This window comes from Herpailurus yagouaroundi, unplaced genomic scaffold, assembly GCF_014898765.1.
Source record: "Herpailurus yagouaroundi ecotype Mexico unplaced genomic scaffold, PumYag 186, whole genome shotgun sequence".
NCBI classification, from domain to species: domain Eukaryota; kingdom Metazoa; phylum Chordata; class Mammalia; order Carnivora; family Felidae; genus Herpailurus; species Herpailurus yagouaroundi.
Window position 1 is genome coordinate 44,667,561 of NW_024412417.1, and position 17,162 is coordinate 44,684,722.

General features: G+C 53.2%; 1 protein-coding gene across 4 annotated transcripts in view; it reads right to left on the bottom strand.

Moving 5' to 3' along the window:
* The window catches only part of COL22A1 (collagen type XXII alpha 1 chain), a 258,511-nt gene that overhangs the window by 186,681 nt on the left and 54,668 nt on the right, over positions 1-17,162 (bottom strand). For all 4 annotated transcript variants that reach the window (XM_040494491.1, XM_040494492.1, XM_040494493.1 and 1 more), the window contains exons 5-7: positions 14,759-14,870; positions 10,355-10,478; positions 5,395-5,670 (exon numbers count right to left, since the gene is read on the bottom strand). In XM_040494491.1, coding sequence (XP_040350425.1) covers positions 5,395-5,670; positions 10,355-10,478; positions 14,759-14,870 — 512 coding nt within the window. The remainder of the gene's footprint in view (positions 1-5,394; positions 5,671-10,354; positions 10,479-14,758; positions 14,871-17,162) is intronic.

The following is a 17,162-nucleotide window of genomic DNA, read 5'->3' on the forward strand; positions in this document are numbered from 1 at the left end:
AACCCGCCATGCGGCTGCTCAATGCTTGGCCTCATCCTGCTGGCTCTAGAAGGTGCCCTGGGGATATAACCCCCCCCACCCCACAGTTCAGTTAACAATCCCATCCGTCTGTCTGTTTTACTTCCTGTGAGACGCCAGCCCGCAGAACAGGAGAAAATGACAAAACATACAGTCGTGCTTTTGAACAAAGCCCATTTTCAAGACAGGGTCCTGCTTTCTTCATTAGCAAACACATACCCAGCAGCTGGTCCGTTTGGCAAGGCTGTGAGGACAGGGCCGGGGAAGAAAGAGACAGACGTGCAGGGTCACGGTCAGAGCACAGACACCCGGGCCTGGCAGAGAGGTTCCCAGGTGGCTGAGAGGGTCTAGGAGCCAGAGGGACCCCTTTCCGGCCACCTGAAGTCCCATCATTCTCTGGCCACCCTGCTCCTGCGTCTGGTCTCCTCCCTCCACCAAGCCAGGAACCTACCCGCTGACGTCCCTCTGGCCCCCACTCGACTCTCAGCTCTCTGCTCACATCGATGCTCTCAGTAACTGTCTGAACGACAGCCTAGGTGGTCTTCCCTGGCCCAGCTTTCCTTCAGGGTCCACCACCTGCAGCTTGGTGACCCTTCTCTGGCTGCGCCAGGGTAACCGGCTAAGGAGTGCAGGGAGATTGAAAACTGGTTTGGGTCCCAGCCCTGCTCCTCTCGTCACAGCTGGTCAAGGCACGCCAACCCAAGCCTCTGTGTCCTCTGCTGTAGGGTGAAGGCAGTGACGCACCCTCACGGGACTGGGCGAGGACCAGGTGAGGCACAGGGCATGTGGGGGTCACAGGGAGAGCTGCAGCCGTGCTGTGGTCTCTCTGGCTGTGTCCAAGGCCCTGGACCACCCCATGCTTTTGCAAGACTGACAACAGGCTGAGGAATTTATTGAATCTCCTGCCATATACTTCATTAGGATTTGTTTTCGAGCTAGAAACCCAGCCGGAAATGGGAAATGGGTGTGATATTCTGTTGACAAATGTCAGAGGTTCTGGGATTCCCAGTAGGCACACAAAGTGGACACTCGGCTAATGGCGTGGTGAAAGGAGAGAAAGGGACCCGCCGAGCCCCCAGACTCCACACGGGGGGTGCAAAGAGGCCAATTAAGGGCCTAATGTGACCATCGAAGATGAGAGTCAGGCAGGACGCACACCCAGGGTCCCAGACACCCAGTAAAGCACAGAACCCACAAGCAGACTGTGAAGCCACTTACCCACTTGGCCATTCTGGGCAAGTTATTGAATCTCTCTGTGCCTGCACCTCCTTGCTAAATGGGGACAACGTGGGGGCGCCTGGGTGGCTCAGCTGGTAAAGCATCCGACTCTTGGTCACGATCTCAGGGTCAGGAGGCCGAGCTCCACGTCGGGCTCTGTGCTGACCGTGAGGAAACTGCTTGGGATTCTCTCTCTCCCCTTCTCTCCCTGCCCCTCCCCCACTTGCGCTCGTGCCCTCTCTCTCTCTCTCTCTCTCTCTCTCTCAAAATAAATAAATAAACATTTAAATATAAACAAATCAATGGGGACAATGGGGCGAATGAGCTCTCGGGGCTGCAATGTGGATGAACCCAGGGAGCACGAGGACACAGTGGGCAGGACCAGGCAAAGTGCGAGTGAGGTGTCTCTGCTCCAGGCCAGCACTTAGTGCGCAGACGCCAGGTGGGGGTGCCTGCCGGACCCCCAAACTGGCGCGATGGAAGGAGGACAAGAGCGCCAACAGGTGTGCTGGTCCCTGCGGTCCTCCCATGCTAGACGCTGACCGTGGCTTGGGGGCCTGCTCTAGAGCAGCCGGGCAGGCAGCCCTAGAGACCCAGGTGCCGACCCTGCGGAAGAGGGTGGCGGGTGCTGGTCCCCAGCACCAGCACCAGCCAGGAGACGGCTCTGGACAGGCGGAGGGTGGGAGAGGTGAATCCCTCTGGTCTCCGAGAGGGAGAATGCTCCTCACTGACCAACTCGGGAGACCGGCAGAGGCCTGGGACACAGGGAAGGGGAGGCCGGCAGGGCCTCTGGACAGGGATGGGGAAGGGCCCCCCACCCTGGCATCGCGAGCATCCCAGACAAGCTCCACCCTCAGGGCCCAGGATCGCCCCTCTCCACCCCTACTCTGATCCCCAGCTCTCCCCCAGCTGGATGGCACCCTCACCGCATCCCCCTGCCTACATGCCTGTCGGCTTCCTTGGCCATTCCTCTTGAACCCCCCACCCTCAGCGGGAGGCACCAGGAACCTCACTATCCCTGAGGAGGCCCCCAGCCGCTGGGCCTCTCACTGCTTCCTAACAGCCCACCCCTCCTTCTCCTCTACATCCACCTGCTCCCTGAAGCCCCAGGGAACATCTTCGGATGCAACGCTGAGCTTTCCCTGCCCTACCTCTGCCCTTCCCACAGGCTTCACCGACAGGCTGCTCCCAAGACCCATCCTGCCTCACCCCACACTGGCCCAGGGCTGGCAGGGACGGGGGGGCTTAAGCAAACCAGCTACTGTCTCTGAGCTGGACTCTTCACCTGTAGCACAGGAGCAATGCCCCCTCCGTGGCGTGTGGGGAGGGTTAAAGGGGTTGTGCTTGTGACAATAACACATACTCTGATGGGGACTGGCATGACTGTACTTGTATCGTGCACATGCCACAGCTCTGTCTTCGCCAGGCCCCGACTCTCATGGTCTTAGCCAAGGCGTGGTTTGCAGGTGGGCATTGAAGACGGGCTGTCTGAGCAGAAATCCCAACTCTGCCACGTTTTGGCTCTGCGACCTGAGAAAACCCAGGACATTTCTCAAGGAACGTCCTTCTCCCCGGCCGTGAACTGAGGTGTTCGTGGTGTCTGCTTCCTAAGGTTGGGAGGCAGCCTGGATCGGACGCGGGGTGGGGGCACGAAGGGGCGGGCACAGCGTGATGCTCTCAGCTGGAATTTGCAGCAGTCTGAGTGACAATTTTGGTAGCTTTAGTTGCTTTTAGGATTTTCTTTCTCTGCTCTGGGCCCACGTCTACTATCTTATATCACCCTGTCAGCAGCAACATACGGAAAGCATCAGCCTGGTTTCCACCGCAGAGGTCAAAGGAACAAGCAGGCACAGCCGAGATCGCTTCCGTGCGTGACCACGGCAGGACCACTCGAGGGGACTGGAGGTGGACACGCGCGGGCACGGCTCGTGGGTGCCGCCTGCCTCCCTCCGCCCCGTCTCTCCTCTGCCCTACTCCCTCTGGCGAGCCTTCTCTGGCCTTCATCTTAAGGAATCTGTACATACTGGCAATGTCCACAATCTCTTCTTCAGCTAACAATGCAAGTTGTAAGAGACTTTCTAACGTTGTTTATGGTGCTTTTTTTGGCCATAACACCATTTCTTGAATCTTGAGGTGTTCAAAATTACTCAATTTTTTAGCTTATGGTTTGTGCTTGACAGATCAGGAAACAATATTCACAACATATAATAAATATGCAATTCATATTCAGAATATATACGTATTATCTAGAAGTCATTAGAAAAAAAAAACACACAGCATAATCATAAAAACAGGCAAATGCTACGGGCATCCCCAGTCACCGAGGGGATGTCAAGTGGGCAATCAAATACACAGGATGGCTGTTTGCGGCAGAAGCAGTGAAATACAGGTGGAAAAGACCAAAAAAATACCATCATATGCCCATCAGATCGAGAAAACAAAAAACATTTAAAAATAAAATACATCAGGGCATCTGCTTGGCTCAGTAGGTGGCTGGCTTAGTCTTGATCTCGGGGTTGTGGGTTCAAGCCCCACGTTGCACGTAGAGATTGTTTAAAAATAAAATCTTTTAAAAAATAAAATATATTCAATATACCAGTGAGGACTTAAGAAAATAGGACTGCTGTACATCGGTGGTAGGCATAGAAATGTTCAGGCATTTTGTTGAGAAATTTACATTATGTGCGAAAGTCAAAAATGGTTTACCTTACAACCTAATCACTGATCGTAAAGGGCACATGCCCCAGTGGAACCCTATCAGCTGGTCTACAGCTCAAACTCGACGGGCAGGTGTGCTCCTCATGAGGAAAGTGTCCTTGGACACATGGCACCATGTTCAAGACCCAAGGCTTGATGATTAGGACGGGGAAGCATCAGTAACTAAACACAGCGTGTAATAAAGTATATCGAAGCAGCTAGAAGAAAGAAGAAAAGCTTTGACCCATCCTCTTAGGAAGAAAAGCAAAAAGCAATTTTAGGATTGCCTACATTTAGGGTTTAGGATAACCACGGATCGTTTGCAGAAACTCCAAAGAACTGAGCTCACCTCCAACAACACCATCTTTGATAACAGACACGCGTGAGAGCGTAAGAAAGGATAAGAGGTGGTTTTGGAGAGAGCTATCCCAAATCGTGATCTGATTATTCCTTGGGAGGCGGATGCTCCTGCTGTAGCAGGTAAGGCTGCCTGGGCTCGAAGGGATCGCACGCAGGGAGTGCCAGCACCCTGCGCATGTGCATCTCAGGGCCGTGCACTTACGGTGCCCGCGTCTGTGTGCACGGAGATGCAGAGGCAGCTCCGGAGGAAAGAAATACAAATTAAGGGAAAAAGAAAAAGACAGGAGAGAAAAGGGGGCGGGAAGAGCAGGAAGAAAGAACACTGATGGAAGGACACGGGAGGACACTGGTACCATTACCGAGTTATCACTGGTTGTCATCCCCGGGCAGTGCACGGAGGACAATTATTATTATTTTTTTTTTACTTATTTTGCATATACTGTGTTTTCCAGATTTTCTACAATCAGACAAGAAAGCAAAAATAAAAAAAAGGCTCTACTTAAATACACAGGGGAGTGGGGCGCCTGGGTGGCGCAGTCGGTTAAGTGTCCGACTTCAACCAGGTCACGATCTTGTGGTCCGTGAGTTCGAGCCCCGCGTCAGGCTCTGGGCTAATGGCTCAGAGCCTGGAGCCTGCTTCCAATTCTGTGTCTCCCTCTCTCTGCCCCTCCCCCATTCATGCTCTGTCTCTCTCTGTCCCAAAAATAAATAAACGTTGAAAAAAAAAATTAAAAAAAAAATAAATAAATACACAGGGGAGTTTAGAATTCTCCATATCTACTACCTACAGATACATATGCAGACAGATGTCCCCATGGCTGGGCACAGCGCCTGGTACACAGCACGTGCTCAATATACATGTGAAAAATGACCAGCTGAATGAACAACTGAATGCATGAATGAATGAAGGGGACCCTGGGTCCCAACACGGTTTCTGAGGTAGGGTCCTCCCTCCTACAGCAGTCCAAGGTGACGTCTTGACAAATGAAACGGACAAGTCTTGGGGAGGCGAGGGCACTTGACTCCCAAGGCTTCCCTCCCCTGGTGACCCCAGGACCTTGGGTGCAGGAGCCTCCCCCCTGCCCGCGTCCCGGTACTCACGTCGATGGGCACGCTGTCATACAGGCGCTTGCCGATCACGGTCTTGCCCTGGATGTCGATGTTCTCCCGCTCCTCGATGGGCAGCGTCTGCACCAGCACACAGTCGATGTACAGGGAGACATTCTGGGCCTGGATGCTCAGGGCGATCTTGTGCCAGTCCCGGTCAAAGAGGTCACTGACCCGGGGGCCTTGGAACACCACCCTCACGGCGTCCTTCATGGCGCCCACGGCATCGTACTCCACTGCCTTGTTCTCGCCATCCAGCCGGATGGAGACCTGGGAGCAGAGGACCACAGGCTCCCTGAGCTGCATGGGAGCAACCCAAGGGGAGAGAGGGCGAGGGGGGAGGGGGCTGCAGAATCCCGAGTCACGTCCTGGCCGTGACCCTCTCCGCTGGGCAACCTTGGGCAAAGCCTCAGTTCCCTCCTCAGCCCTGGTGCCAATTTGCAAGCTGTCCTAAGCCTGCACTGGGCATGCAATAATTGGGCTCCACCTGAATCCAGGGGCCACAACCCCATGCCTGGTGGCACCATGCAGGACGAGCACTTCTGTGACTCTGCGAGACAACTCATGCCAAAGCACTTGAGTCCCGAGACCAGTGAGAAACCCCGGCTGGTTTCTGTAAAACCCTGGGCTGGCCAAACAGAACGTGCCCAGCCAGATGCCAGGCTGAGACCCCACACTGTCTCCCACCGTGGGGATGAAACTGAAGCCCCAGGAGGATAAAGTTCCTTAGGGGCAGGACTCACGTATCTTCACATTCACTGGAGGACGCCCCGCCCTTTGCAAAATGCCTGGGAAATTCTGGAAAAAGTTTTACTTTTGTTGTTCTTTGAATGAATGAATGAATGAATGGACACTCCCTCATGCTTCCTCCCCTACACGTATTCACTGAGCACCATCTGCAACAGGCAAGCAAGGTGCCTGGTGTCAGCAATGACAGTGCGAAACACAGACACATGAAAGTAAGGTGGATTTCTACATGTAACGTACAGAGAGAAGAATTCACGGGGTGCCTGGGTGGCTCAGTCGGTTAACTGTCCCACTCTTGCTTTTGGCTCAGGTCACGATCTCAAGGTTCATGGGTTTGAGCCCCGCATTGGGCTCTGCGCAGACAGAGCAGAGCCTGCTTGGGATTCTCTCTCTCTCTCCCTCTTTCTCTGCCCCTCCCGTGCTCTCTCTCTCTCTCTCTCTCAAATAGATGAATGAACTGAAAACAAAGTTAGCCTTCATTAAAAAAAAAAGTATTCATCAGCGAGTGAAGGAATGAATATATTCTTGCCCCCGCCCCCCCCCACCCCCCGTGGGACCAGTCTTCATGTGCCCTGACGCCCATGCTCCACCCCTCCCTGCCTAGCTCCGGCACCCCAAGTCTGACCTCTAAGGACTCCCGCACCTGGGCTCCTGTGCCCTTTGGCTTCTCATCAGCGTGGCCCATGGGAAGCCCACGGCATGGAGACCTTAGGCAGGAAGACAGGGTCTGGGGCCTGATTCCCTGCGGTGTGGCTGTGTCCATCCACACACCAAGGCCACGTGAGGACTCGCTCTCCTCCATGGCTCCAGAACCCACGGCCTCCAGGAACCACCAACCTTCCCTGCCCAGGCCACCTAGGTGCCGCTTCCTGCTGTTACTAATCCCAGGACGTACCTCAGTATCCCTTGTCGGCTTCTTTAACTCTGACCCTTAACCTCATCATCAACCTTAACCCTGGCCGCTTTCTTAAAACCCTCTCCCAACACTGGGGCTGTCGGCTGTCTGCCTACACCCGAACCGGCAAGTCACTTTTGAGCTGTGTGTCCTCGGGCAAGTGATTTAACCTCTCTGTGCCATTTCCCCGTTCATAAAATGGCACCAATGATGGCACCTATATCACCAAGTCATCATGAGGATTAAGTGAATCAACATGGTGTATGTAAAACACTTATGCAGCGTCAACCATATTCCAGGTGCTGCTCTGAGTATTAGCCATAATGAAAGAGGGACTAAATTGAAAGGCATCACGCAGTGGAAGCCTTCTCCGACTCTCTCTCTCTCTCTCTCTCTCTCTCTCTCTCTCTCTCTCTCTCACACACACACACACACACACACACACACACAGTTGGATTCCAGCCTGCTCACGTGCTCTCGCATCATCCCCCCGCTTGTTCCATTCACTTGTTCTCGTTCTCAGAGTGCTTGGTCAGTGTTCATTTCTCTTGCTCACCTGTTTCCTGACTGTCCTGCCCCATCCTTGTAAGCAGGCACTTGTCTCTCTTGCCCTCTCTTCAGGGGTGAGGACAACACTCAGCACATAGTGCCACCCCCCACAAAAAAAAGGTGTTGAATGAGTGAATGAGTGAATGAGTGAATGAGAGCCCTCAGGTTAAAGGAAGGTGCCCACGCACTGCTGGGCATCAGCCACAGCTCTTGTAACACCACCCAGGTGCTCTGGTTTCTCTTTCTGGGCCCCACGTGACCTCCGGACAGTGGAGGGGGGAAATTTAGGGGTTTTTTTTGCACTGCGTGCTGTGTTGGTAAAACACAGAAGACTATGAACCCTGGCCAACCAATCTAGTACACTTCTAATCCTCATACCCTAATATTTCTATTATTAAACATGGTCTTCTGTTTCTAGAAAGTGCTTTCCCATGTTTGAGTCCTGGGTCCCTGAACCACCGCGGGAGCCTCATGAGGACACGGCTTTCCCTTCAGGATGTAAATGTCTTTAGAAGACACAGAGCGCGGAGTGGCGCCTGGCAGGCCAGAGTCCTGTGTCTACCAGGGCCAGCTGGGGACCTCAGGAAGGCACCTCGAGGCTCAGATCCATCAGCAAATCCTACTGGATCTGGCTTCAAAATACATCCAGGATCTGATCATTTCCACCCAGTTTAGTGTTACTAGCAGTCTGGGTCAATATCATCCTTTGCTTCAATGACTACAGCAGTCTCCAAATCGGTCTTCCTGTTTTGGATCTGCCCACCTCCCAGAGCCTGGGCTCAAACAGAAGTCCCTCCACTGCTTACAAAGAACCTTGTCCCCTCCCAAAACTTCTGGAGCCTCATCTCTGATGTGCGGGGCCAGCCTCCTTCCTGTCCCTCGATCGTATCTGGAATGAGTGGATGACAAGTGAGGAGAACACCAATGCGAGTGTGGTTGGAAATACTAAATGCAGTGATGGATAGATACAAAGATCTAGGTCTGCAGGACTAAGAGAATCACAGCATTCTGCCTACACATCCCTTCCAGCAGGCCTCTGTCCATCTTCCCTGTGTCTGGCCAGTATGCCCCCCGGGGCAAGAAGGGGCCACCCTCAGACCGCCAGGGAACCGTGCTCCATCAAGGCTCACTCAATGAAATTGAAACGCCAGGTGCCTCTTTGCAGATGAGCCTGAGGTCCTCCGAGGCGGGCCATCTCTGCACGGCTCTGTAGTGTCCCAGCCCATGGCTCATTCCGGAAAGAGGAAGGGGGGACGCAGACATGGCAGACAGCAATCCCACACAGCTCTGCAAATGCCATGAGGGAAGAGAACCCAGACGAGGGGGCGGGGGTTTGCCCTGCAAGAATGCATGGCGGGGGCCCAGTCCCACTGCACCAGACCCTGCGAAATTGGAGAAGGAAGACCCACGTGCCGGAGGTGGATGTGAATGAGAGACACCATGAGCTGCCTGCCCTCCAGACAACCGGCCTCTGGAGAGGAGCCTCATCTCTTCCGTCCAGCCTCCCACACTCAGGAAATCAGGGCACTCAGCCGTCAGGGTCGAAAACGTTTCGCATCTCAGTCTGACCAGGGATGCTCTGGAAACATCATTTAGCAGGACTGAGGGAGACAGGAGCCAGCTGGGCACGGTGGATAAGAGACAGATGCGGAGCTGGGCTCCCTGGGTTCAAATCCCTCTTTTCCTTCAGGGACAAACCGCACATACTCAGCCCCCTCCTGGCAAGATGGCAACAGGCTGGGAAGAAGACCCACAGCCTCGATGTACGAAGTGCCCAGGACGGTCTCTTGCCCCTACAGAGAGCAGGGGTGCATCAACGAGCCCGTGCGGCATCGGAGTCCAGCCCTCACCATGGTACACGGCCCGGCCCGCAGCTCGCCGTGTGGAGCAGCGTGTCCTCTGGCCACAGCCCACGAGTGTGGCCACTGGGGTCCAGTTGAGCACGTTTCCATTTCAGCCTCAAATGAAAACACAGACCGTGTCCGCCCGCTGAAGAGGAGTACGTCTTCAAAAGGGGACAAGGGTAAATGACGAAGATGGGGACGGTCCCCGCACTGGGGATTTGGCAAGGGCACAAAACTCAGTGTCGCCTGCAACTCAAACCAGCGTGTTGTGCCAATGGCTCTGACTTTGAGACCCCGCTTCCTGACTTGGCTGCGTGCCGCTGGTGAGTCGTTCTACCTTCGAGGGGGCAGAAAGCCAAAACGCACCTGACATGGCCAAGAACGGCGCTCGGGGTAAGAGCGGAATGGTGTAAGAAAGGAAGCGATGTAACACAACATGTTCACATAAGAGGTGTTCCAGATGCACGAGAGACGTGGCTCACCCCACCTTCCCCAACCACCCGAGGCAGCTGTTTCCACGTGACCTTGAGGAGCAACAGGACTCAGGACGCTAAGCTCACATGTCTCAGGCCCACACCAAGAAAGGCACAGACACAAGATCTGAACCCAGGACTAGCTGACCCTGAGCTACGTCTTCCACTGTATCACGAGCTGTGCCGCTCTAACAGAGCCACCTCCCTGGTACGGCTGAGCACCTGTAGGGCAGGAAGGGACGAGGTCTCCTGCCTCCCCCCACCCAGAGTTCCAGGAACGGACCTGCCCTCAGGGAAAGAAGCCACGTCTCTCTGGGGCTTCATACACCAGACTCGTGATCTCCTGGGCCCAGGATGGATGGCCCTGGAGAAAACATGGCGGATGACACCATCCCCACGAGAAGGAAACAGAAAGCTTCCGGCCCCTGAGACATGGCCGCTCCTACCTGTGGGATCCCGTACTGGTCAATGACCTGCCAGATGTACCAGTCTTCTTTCCGAGACGTTTTCCTGAACCGGAAGGTGGTGACGAAGGCATACTCATCAGGCAAACCTTGTGTGAACACATCCCTGGAGGGGGACGGAGAAGGACGACAGTGGGCTTAGCAATGAGTGTGCGGGCTGCAAGGGACGATCTCTCACGCTTCCCGAGAGCAGGTGCCCCGTGGGTCAGTACGTCCTGCCGAATGACCTCCCGAGCATCTCTAACATCCACCTTCTCACCTGTCTTTACTGCCTCCTTCGATCGGGGCCTCGAGATGAGCCTCTGTAGACCTTTGCTGTGGCCCCTTCACTGTCTCCCCAGGCCTTCAAATGTACCCCCTTGGTGCATGTAAGCCTCCCTGACTCGACCATCACCATTCCACAAAATCAATGTTAGACTCTAAGCTGCCACCCACCCACCCTTCAGGTCAAATGCAGCCAAACGTACCTGTCTTCTCCCCCTGCCTGCTCCTTCTCAGCAGGGCCCAGCTGCTGTGTCTCATGCTGCATGGTCCCCTACCCTGTGCCCCAGGATATCCTCCCGTCTCCACGGAGCAGAGCCCCAGGTCCCTGCCCAGCGTGGGGAGCCAGGCCCTCATCTGGGGGGACTTCAGCTCCCCTCAGCTCTGCCCAGAGGGTCCCGTTCCTGTCTTTGCCCTCCACGCTCAGAATGAAAACTGTTGAGGGATGTCTGGGTGGCTCAGTCGGTAGGGTGTCTAACTTTGGCTCAGGTCATGATCTCATGGTTCGTGAGTTTGAGCCCCTCGTCGGGCTCTGTGCTGACAGTGTGGAGCCTGCTTGGGATTCTCTCTCTCTCTCTCTCTCTCTCTCTCTCTCTCTCTCTGCCCCTCCCCTGCTCACTCTCTCTCTGTCTCTCTCAAAATAAATGAATACTTAAAATATTAATAATGAAAAATAAAAAAGAATAAGTAAAAACTTTTAAAAAACAAAAAGAATGAAAACTGTTTGTCACAGGAGTTACAAAGGAGGTGATCTGATCATCACGTTGTAGCTGAGGGTTAACAGGGCACAATCTGGCTGGTAGGTGGCTGGGCAGAGACCCACACGGAGAGGGGGCCCTGTCCCCAGAGCTCTTCCCTTAACCATCCACTGGTGGCACCCTCACCCCAAAGAATCTGGCCGCATTGGGACCACATCCTGCTCCGGGGGCAGGGACCTGCCTGGGGACTGCAGGGCACTGACTTCTCCAATGGAGGGGGTGGAAGTCGTCTGGCCAGAAAGCCGGGAAGGGAAATGAGGAGGCGTCTGGGTTCCTGGTTCCCGGCTCGCAGACCCTCTGGGACCCCTGATTTGGCTGCAGAGCCTGTGAGCACAGACTGGTCTCCTTGTGGGATTCTCGGTTCTCAGATCCAAGCTGGGAGGGAGCCCCCACTGTTCAGAGTCATTCTCTGAGCCGGGATTTCACCCAGCTCACCTCCAGGCACTAGGAGCAGCCTGTCACTCAGCACTGGGCCCCCACAGAACTGAGGGGTGAGGATAGTGACTGTCTCCACGGGGGGAAGATGGGCCTTTCTCACCTGACTGCACAGACATGGGCTTTGCCGCCACAATAGACACTGCGTTTCATCTCATTTTTCTTCTGATTTCAGTAATGAGTCAAACCATGGAACTGTTTTTTTTCAAACACACCTTTTTCTTATACTTTTGAAACAACACATATCTGTGCACGTTTGACATCTATATACACATAAATACAGATGGATCCTTGCAGATAAGCAGATCTATGTAGCACAGATCTACAAATCTGTATCTATATTTGTCTCTCTATATTTAGATAAAGAGAGAGAGACCAGGACTTTTTCTGAGGACATTTATATAAACATAAGCACCCATATAAGCATATATAGCTTATGAAAAAGGTATTATGATCAGGAGGGGGGAATGGGCATTGACAGAGAATATCTAAAGGAAACAAGAGTGGCCCAAACCAATCCCTTCTACAAGTAACACAGAAGATAACAAAATCACAACAGGAAACACAAACGCCATGGAGATGGACGACCCGACTTTGTGCCAACTTCTGCCTCGTACGCACCCCAGGATGGTGGACATACGACTATCCCACTTACAGTCTCCGTCGTCTCATGGCAGAAATGATGACAATAATACCTGCCTTGCTCCCCTGACCCACCGTAGTGAGAAATAAATTAGACAAGGTGTGTAAACTGCCCATTAAACATTATACATGTGAGAAAAACATTAATATTGAAAGTGACACCCCTTTTCGTTATGCACACAATTCACCTGCAAATAAAAAATTACACCTGTCTATATATTTGTGCATGAATCTAAAGCTTTAAGAATTACAAGAATGCTATTCTCCCTTGAAATATCAGAGCTTCTGGGGCGCCTGGGTGGCTCAGTCGGTTGAGCGTCCGACTTCGGCTCAGGTCATGATCTCACAGCTCGTGAGTTCAACCCCCGCGTCAGGCTCTGTGCTGACAGCTCAGAGCCTGGAGCCTGCTTCTGCTCCTGTGTCTCCCTCTCGCTCTGCCCCTAACCCACTCGCATTCTGTCTCTGTCTCTCTCAAAAATAAAAAAAATAAAATAAAAATAAACATTAATAAAAAAAGAAATATCAGAGCTTCTTTGGGTCTGATTTTGTTTTCCACGTTTTGCAACTAAAACAAACTTGGGGGACATCTGGGCAGCTCTGTTGGTTAAGTTTCCAATCCCGGTTTCTGCTCAGGTCTTGATCTCATTATTTCATGAGTTCAAGCCCCAGATCTGGCTCTGTGTGGACAGTGCGGAGCCTGCTTGGAGTTCTCTCTCTCTCTTTCTCTCTGCCCCTCCCATGCTCATGCTGTCTCTCTCTCAAAAATAAATAAACTTAACAAGAAAAAAAAAAAGCAACTTGGTACCATATAGAAATCCCCTCTCAGAAGGACTCAGTGTAATTGGAGCCCAGATCCACCGCTCCAGAAACGCCGCACAGATCGGCACCTGCAGCCATGATTCTGTTAGCTCCAAGGGTCTCATTGGAGACTTGCACTGTGTCTCTCTCAAAAATAAATTAACATAAAAAAAAAAACCAAAAGAAAATGCACACATCCAAATCCAGCTCTGTGGCCTGGTGTTCCCAGCTCACGTTTGCTGGGATCAGACCTAACGGGGCATTTTCACTAACTAGGGATGGACTGATGCATCCATCCATCCATTCCACAGATACTGAATGATCCCCCTCCTCCAGGAAGAGCTCATTTTAATGCTGGCTCTGCAGCAGAGACCAGACTTAGCTCCCTCCTCAGGCTTCTTGCTGAGCAGAGAAGACAGTCTAAATGAGTAATTACACCATTAAGTAATTAGCTGCAACTTGGCCACTTTGTTTTATGCAGGAATGCAGGTTGTAATGAGACAAGATAGGGGGAGGTCTGAGGTAACTTCGGAGGTGAGGAAAGGCATCTTTGAGAGCATCATGGTTCAGCACTGGTCTGAAGGACGAACAGGAAGTCTCAGATAGAAGGAAGAGCATGAACAAAGGCCCTGTGGTGGGTAGAAGGTGCCTAGAAGCTCCCCGAACAGAGAAAGAGGAGCCAGACAAGGAGCCAGGGGATAAGGCTGAGGCCAAAAAAGTAGGAATGGGTCACATCACACACAGGACCTTTCTTGCCCTTGGGACACTTGGGAGCAATTAAGGAACTTTAATTGCTGGATGGAGAAAGAGAGTCATGATGAAATATCACTTCTGTTTTCAGAACATCTGTCTGCCTCAAAGTGGGCAGAATGGAACGCTGACTTTGGTATCATCATCAGCCCTTGACCAGAGACCCAACAGGTGTCAGCCCCGGACAAATGTGTGCTATAATCCTCTCAACAATTCTGCGGGGCAGAAACACTCACATCTGGTGAAAACAGGACACAGTTGAGGCACTGGGGCGTCCAATAACTTGTGTGAGGCCAGGCACCCAATAAACATTGAAACCGGGGTGCCAGTGGCCAAACCGACTACGTGGGGCTGGGCGGTGCTGTGCCTGACATGTACCGCAGTGGCTGGTCCAGAGGGGGCCCCACGTTACCTACGACCATAAATGTTTGTTGTTTAACGAACTGACAGAAACACGCATGCGTGCATGAATGATTAACGCCAAATCCATATGGAGAGAAGGGTTCAGAAGGACCCAGGAACCGATAAAGACAACGGTGACAGATCTGCTAAGAAACAGGTTGCATTCCCAGGGCAGTGGCTCGGTCGCTTTGTCTCCGACCTCCCCAGGCGACCTCCCCAGGGCGCTGAGTAGTTTCAAGCCCCTCTCAGTGCTCAGTGTGCAACCACAGCTGCTACCTGGCCCCCTTCCCACGCTTTGCCGGCATCCAGGGCAAGTCCCGAAGGAGACGTGAGCACTCACTCTGTCCTCTGCACCACAGGGAAGGATCCCATCCGGACATAGGAACTCTGCACTCCGTTGTCTCTCTTCCCCAGGATCTCCTTCACACGGAACAAATCCATCAGGTCAAAACCTGTCAAGGAGAAGAGCGGGGGTGAGTGGAGGGGAGGAGCCCGGGAGACCAGGGAGGGGAACACCGCTCTGCAAAGGGAGCTGCCCACCCTGCCCGAGGGGAGCGGGCGTGGGATGTCAGCGGAGGGAACTGCTCAATACAATTCGGGGAGAAAACAACAACAACAACATAGTAAGGAGATGCGCGGCTTCCATTTCCAGTTGCGGGGAACATGCGGGAGAAACTGCAGACCCGAGTTTTCCAAAGAAATGGGAGGTGTCCTGGCTGCCCGGCCAGGGCAGGTGTTAGGAAGCTCCCCCAGGAACACTTTGCAAAAAAAACACTTTGTTTTGTTCTGTTCTGTTTTGGCTCTGAGAGAGGACCTCGTGTGCCCTGGCGATGTACGTAAAGGAAAAGTCATGACCTGAGCGCTGGGGGAGCTGGGGACGCGAGGGGGTGATCAGCTCGGGCACGTGCCATGTGGACGTCGGCCACTTGAACAGCACCGGCCACTTGGTCGTCAAGGGAGGGCAATGACACCCACGGCCGTAGGGTGGCCACGAGAACCGCTCACGATGGACCCACCACCAGCAGCACGTCCTTACCACGTCCCCTACACGACTGTCCCGACTCGAGTCCCACAGGCCAGGACAGCGGGTTCTCAGAGGAGCCTGAGCACAGTGCCCACACCAAGGTGACAACGTGGCCTACTGGCTCAAACTCTGTTCCTCGGGCAACGGGAAAGCTCACGCAGGTTCAGGGAAGCCAATGGAGGGCACGCGTGGGAGCACTCGTGTCTGCATCCCCAGGGCCAACACGACCCTGGGTCCAGGCGACACCTGAGCCACGAGACTTTAGGACGACTGTGGGGGATCTCCAACCTTCTAAGGTGCTGCCACGAGGTGAGGTCACAGGGCTTGTACGGTGATGACATACCCATCTTGTACCACTAAACAAACCCTGCTGCTGCAAGCCTGGTGTAAGAAACAGCAGGGACAGGAAAGGTTTAGCACCGAATGAGAGTTAGAGTGGCAGACTTGGGCCGGTCTAGACTGTGTTCCTGACCACAGGGTCCTTGCTGTGTGACCTTAGGCAGGTTGCCTAACATCTCTGAGCACCAGTCTCATCATCTATAAAACCGGGGTTGTTTTAGAATGTACCTCATAGGATTGTATTGAAGCTCGAATGATAAGATACAAAGCTCTTCATAGGGCATCCACCATACAGGGGCCCACAGAGTAGTTTCTGTATCGATTATTTTCCCATGATAGCCTGGCCCATAGCACAAACTCATGACGCTGGACTTCCAGCCAACTCTAGGCTGGCACGTGCCCTTTGCCCTGGACAGACTATAAAGACACAGCACCCAGCACCTGGAAGGTCAAATACTTGCGGGTTGAGCCCCACTTAGAGCTGTGTGACCTAGAGCATGCATCCTAACCTTTCTGAGCTCATTACCTTCTGTGTCTCTGCACAGTTGGGACAGTAGCAGTGTGGGGCAGTGAAGGCTCTAGAACAGGGAATATTTGGGCTCAAACCCCTACTCCCATATTTCTTCTACCTGCTCAGTCTCGGACATGTTATTCAACCTCTCTGGGCCTCAATTTCCTCATCTGCCAAATGAGGACAAGAAACGCAGAGTCAGTGGGTGTGGGCAGGTGCAGCAGCCATCGTCTGGCAGAGAGCCCGTGGACAACACATTCCGGCTCTAATGACAAGCAGTGATACCGCGGGAGGCCACCCTGAGTTTTAAAGGAGAAAGTAAAGGGGCGCCTGGGTGGCTCAGTCGGTTAAGCGTCTGACTTCAGCTCAGGTCACGATCTCGCGGTTTGCGAGTTCAAGCCCCACGTCGGGCTCAGTGCTGACAGCTCAGAGCCTGGAGCCTGCTTCCCTTTCTGTGTCTCCCTCTCTCTCTGCCCCTCCCCTGCTCCCACTCTGTCTCTGTCTCTGTCTCAAAAATAAATAAACATTTAAAAAAATAAAGGAGAAAGTAGGTCAGCATATGCCTGGTGCATAGTAGGTGCTCACTAAATATCAGGTGCCATAAACGGACTCTTCACTCTGAATGAGAAGGTAATCACTCTCCTATCCCATAGTAAGCTCTGAATAAATGCTCAGGGGTGGGGCTGGGTCACTTACCCCTCCCTGGAATCAGTTCTTTCATAGATAAAATGGGAGATCTGGGGGGAATTTGATCTTCTTTTGTGTTCTCAGCACTGATTACTATATATCATCTTTTCCCAATTCTCGCCATGACCAGAAAGAGCCGTCCGTCTCCCGATCATACTGCATCATTTGCCTGCCAGAGAATTC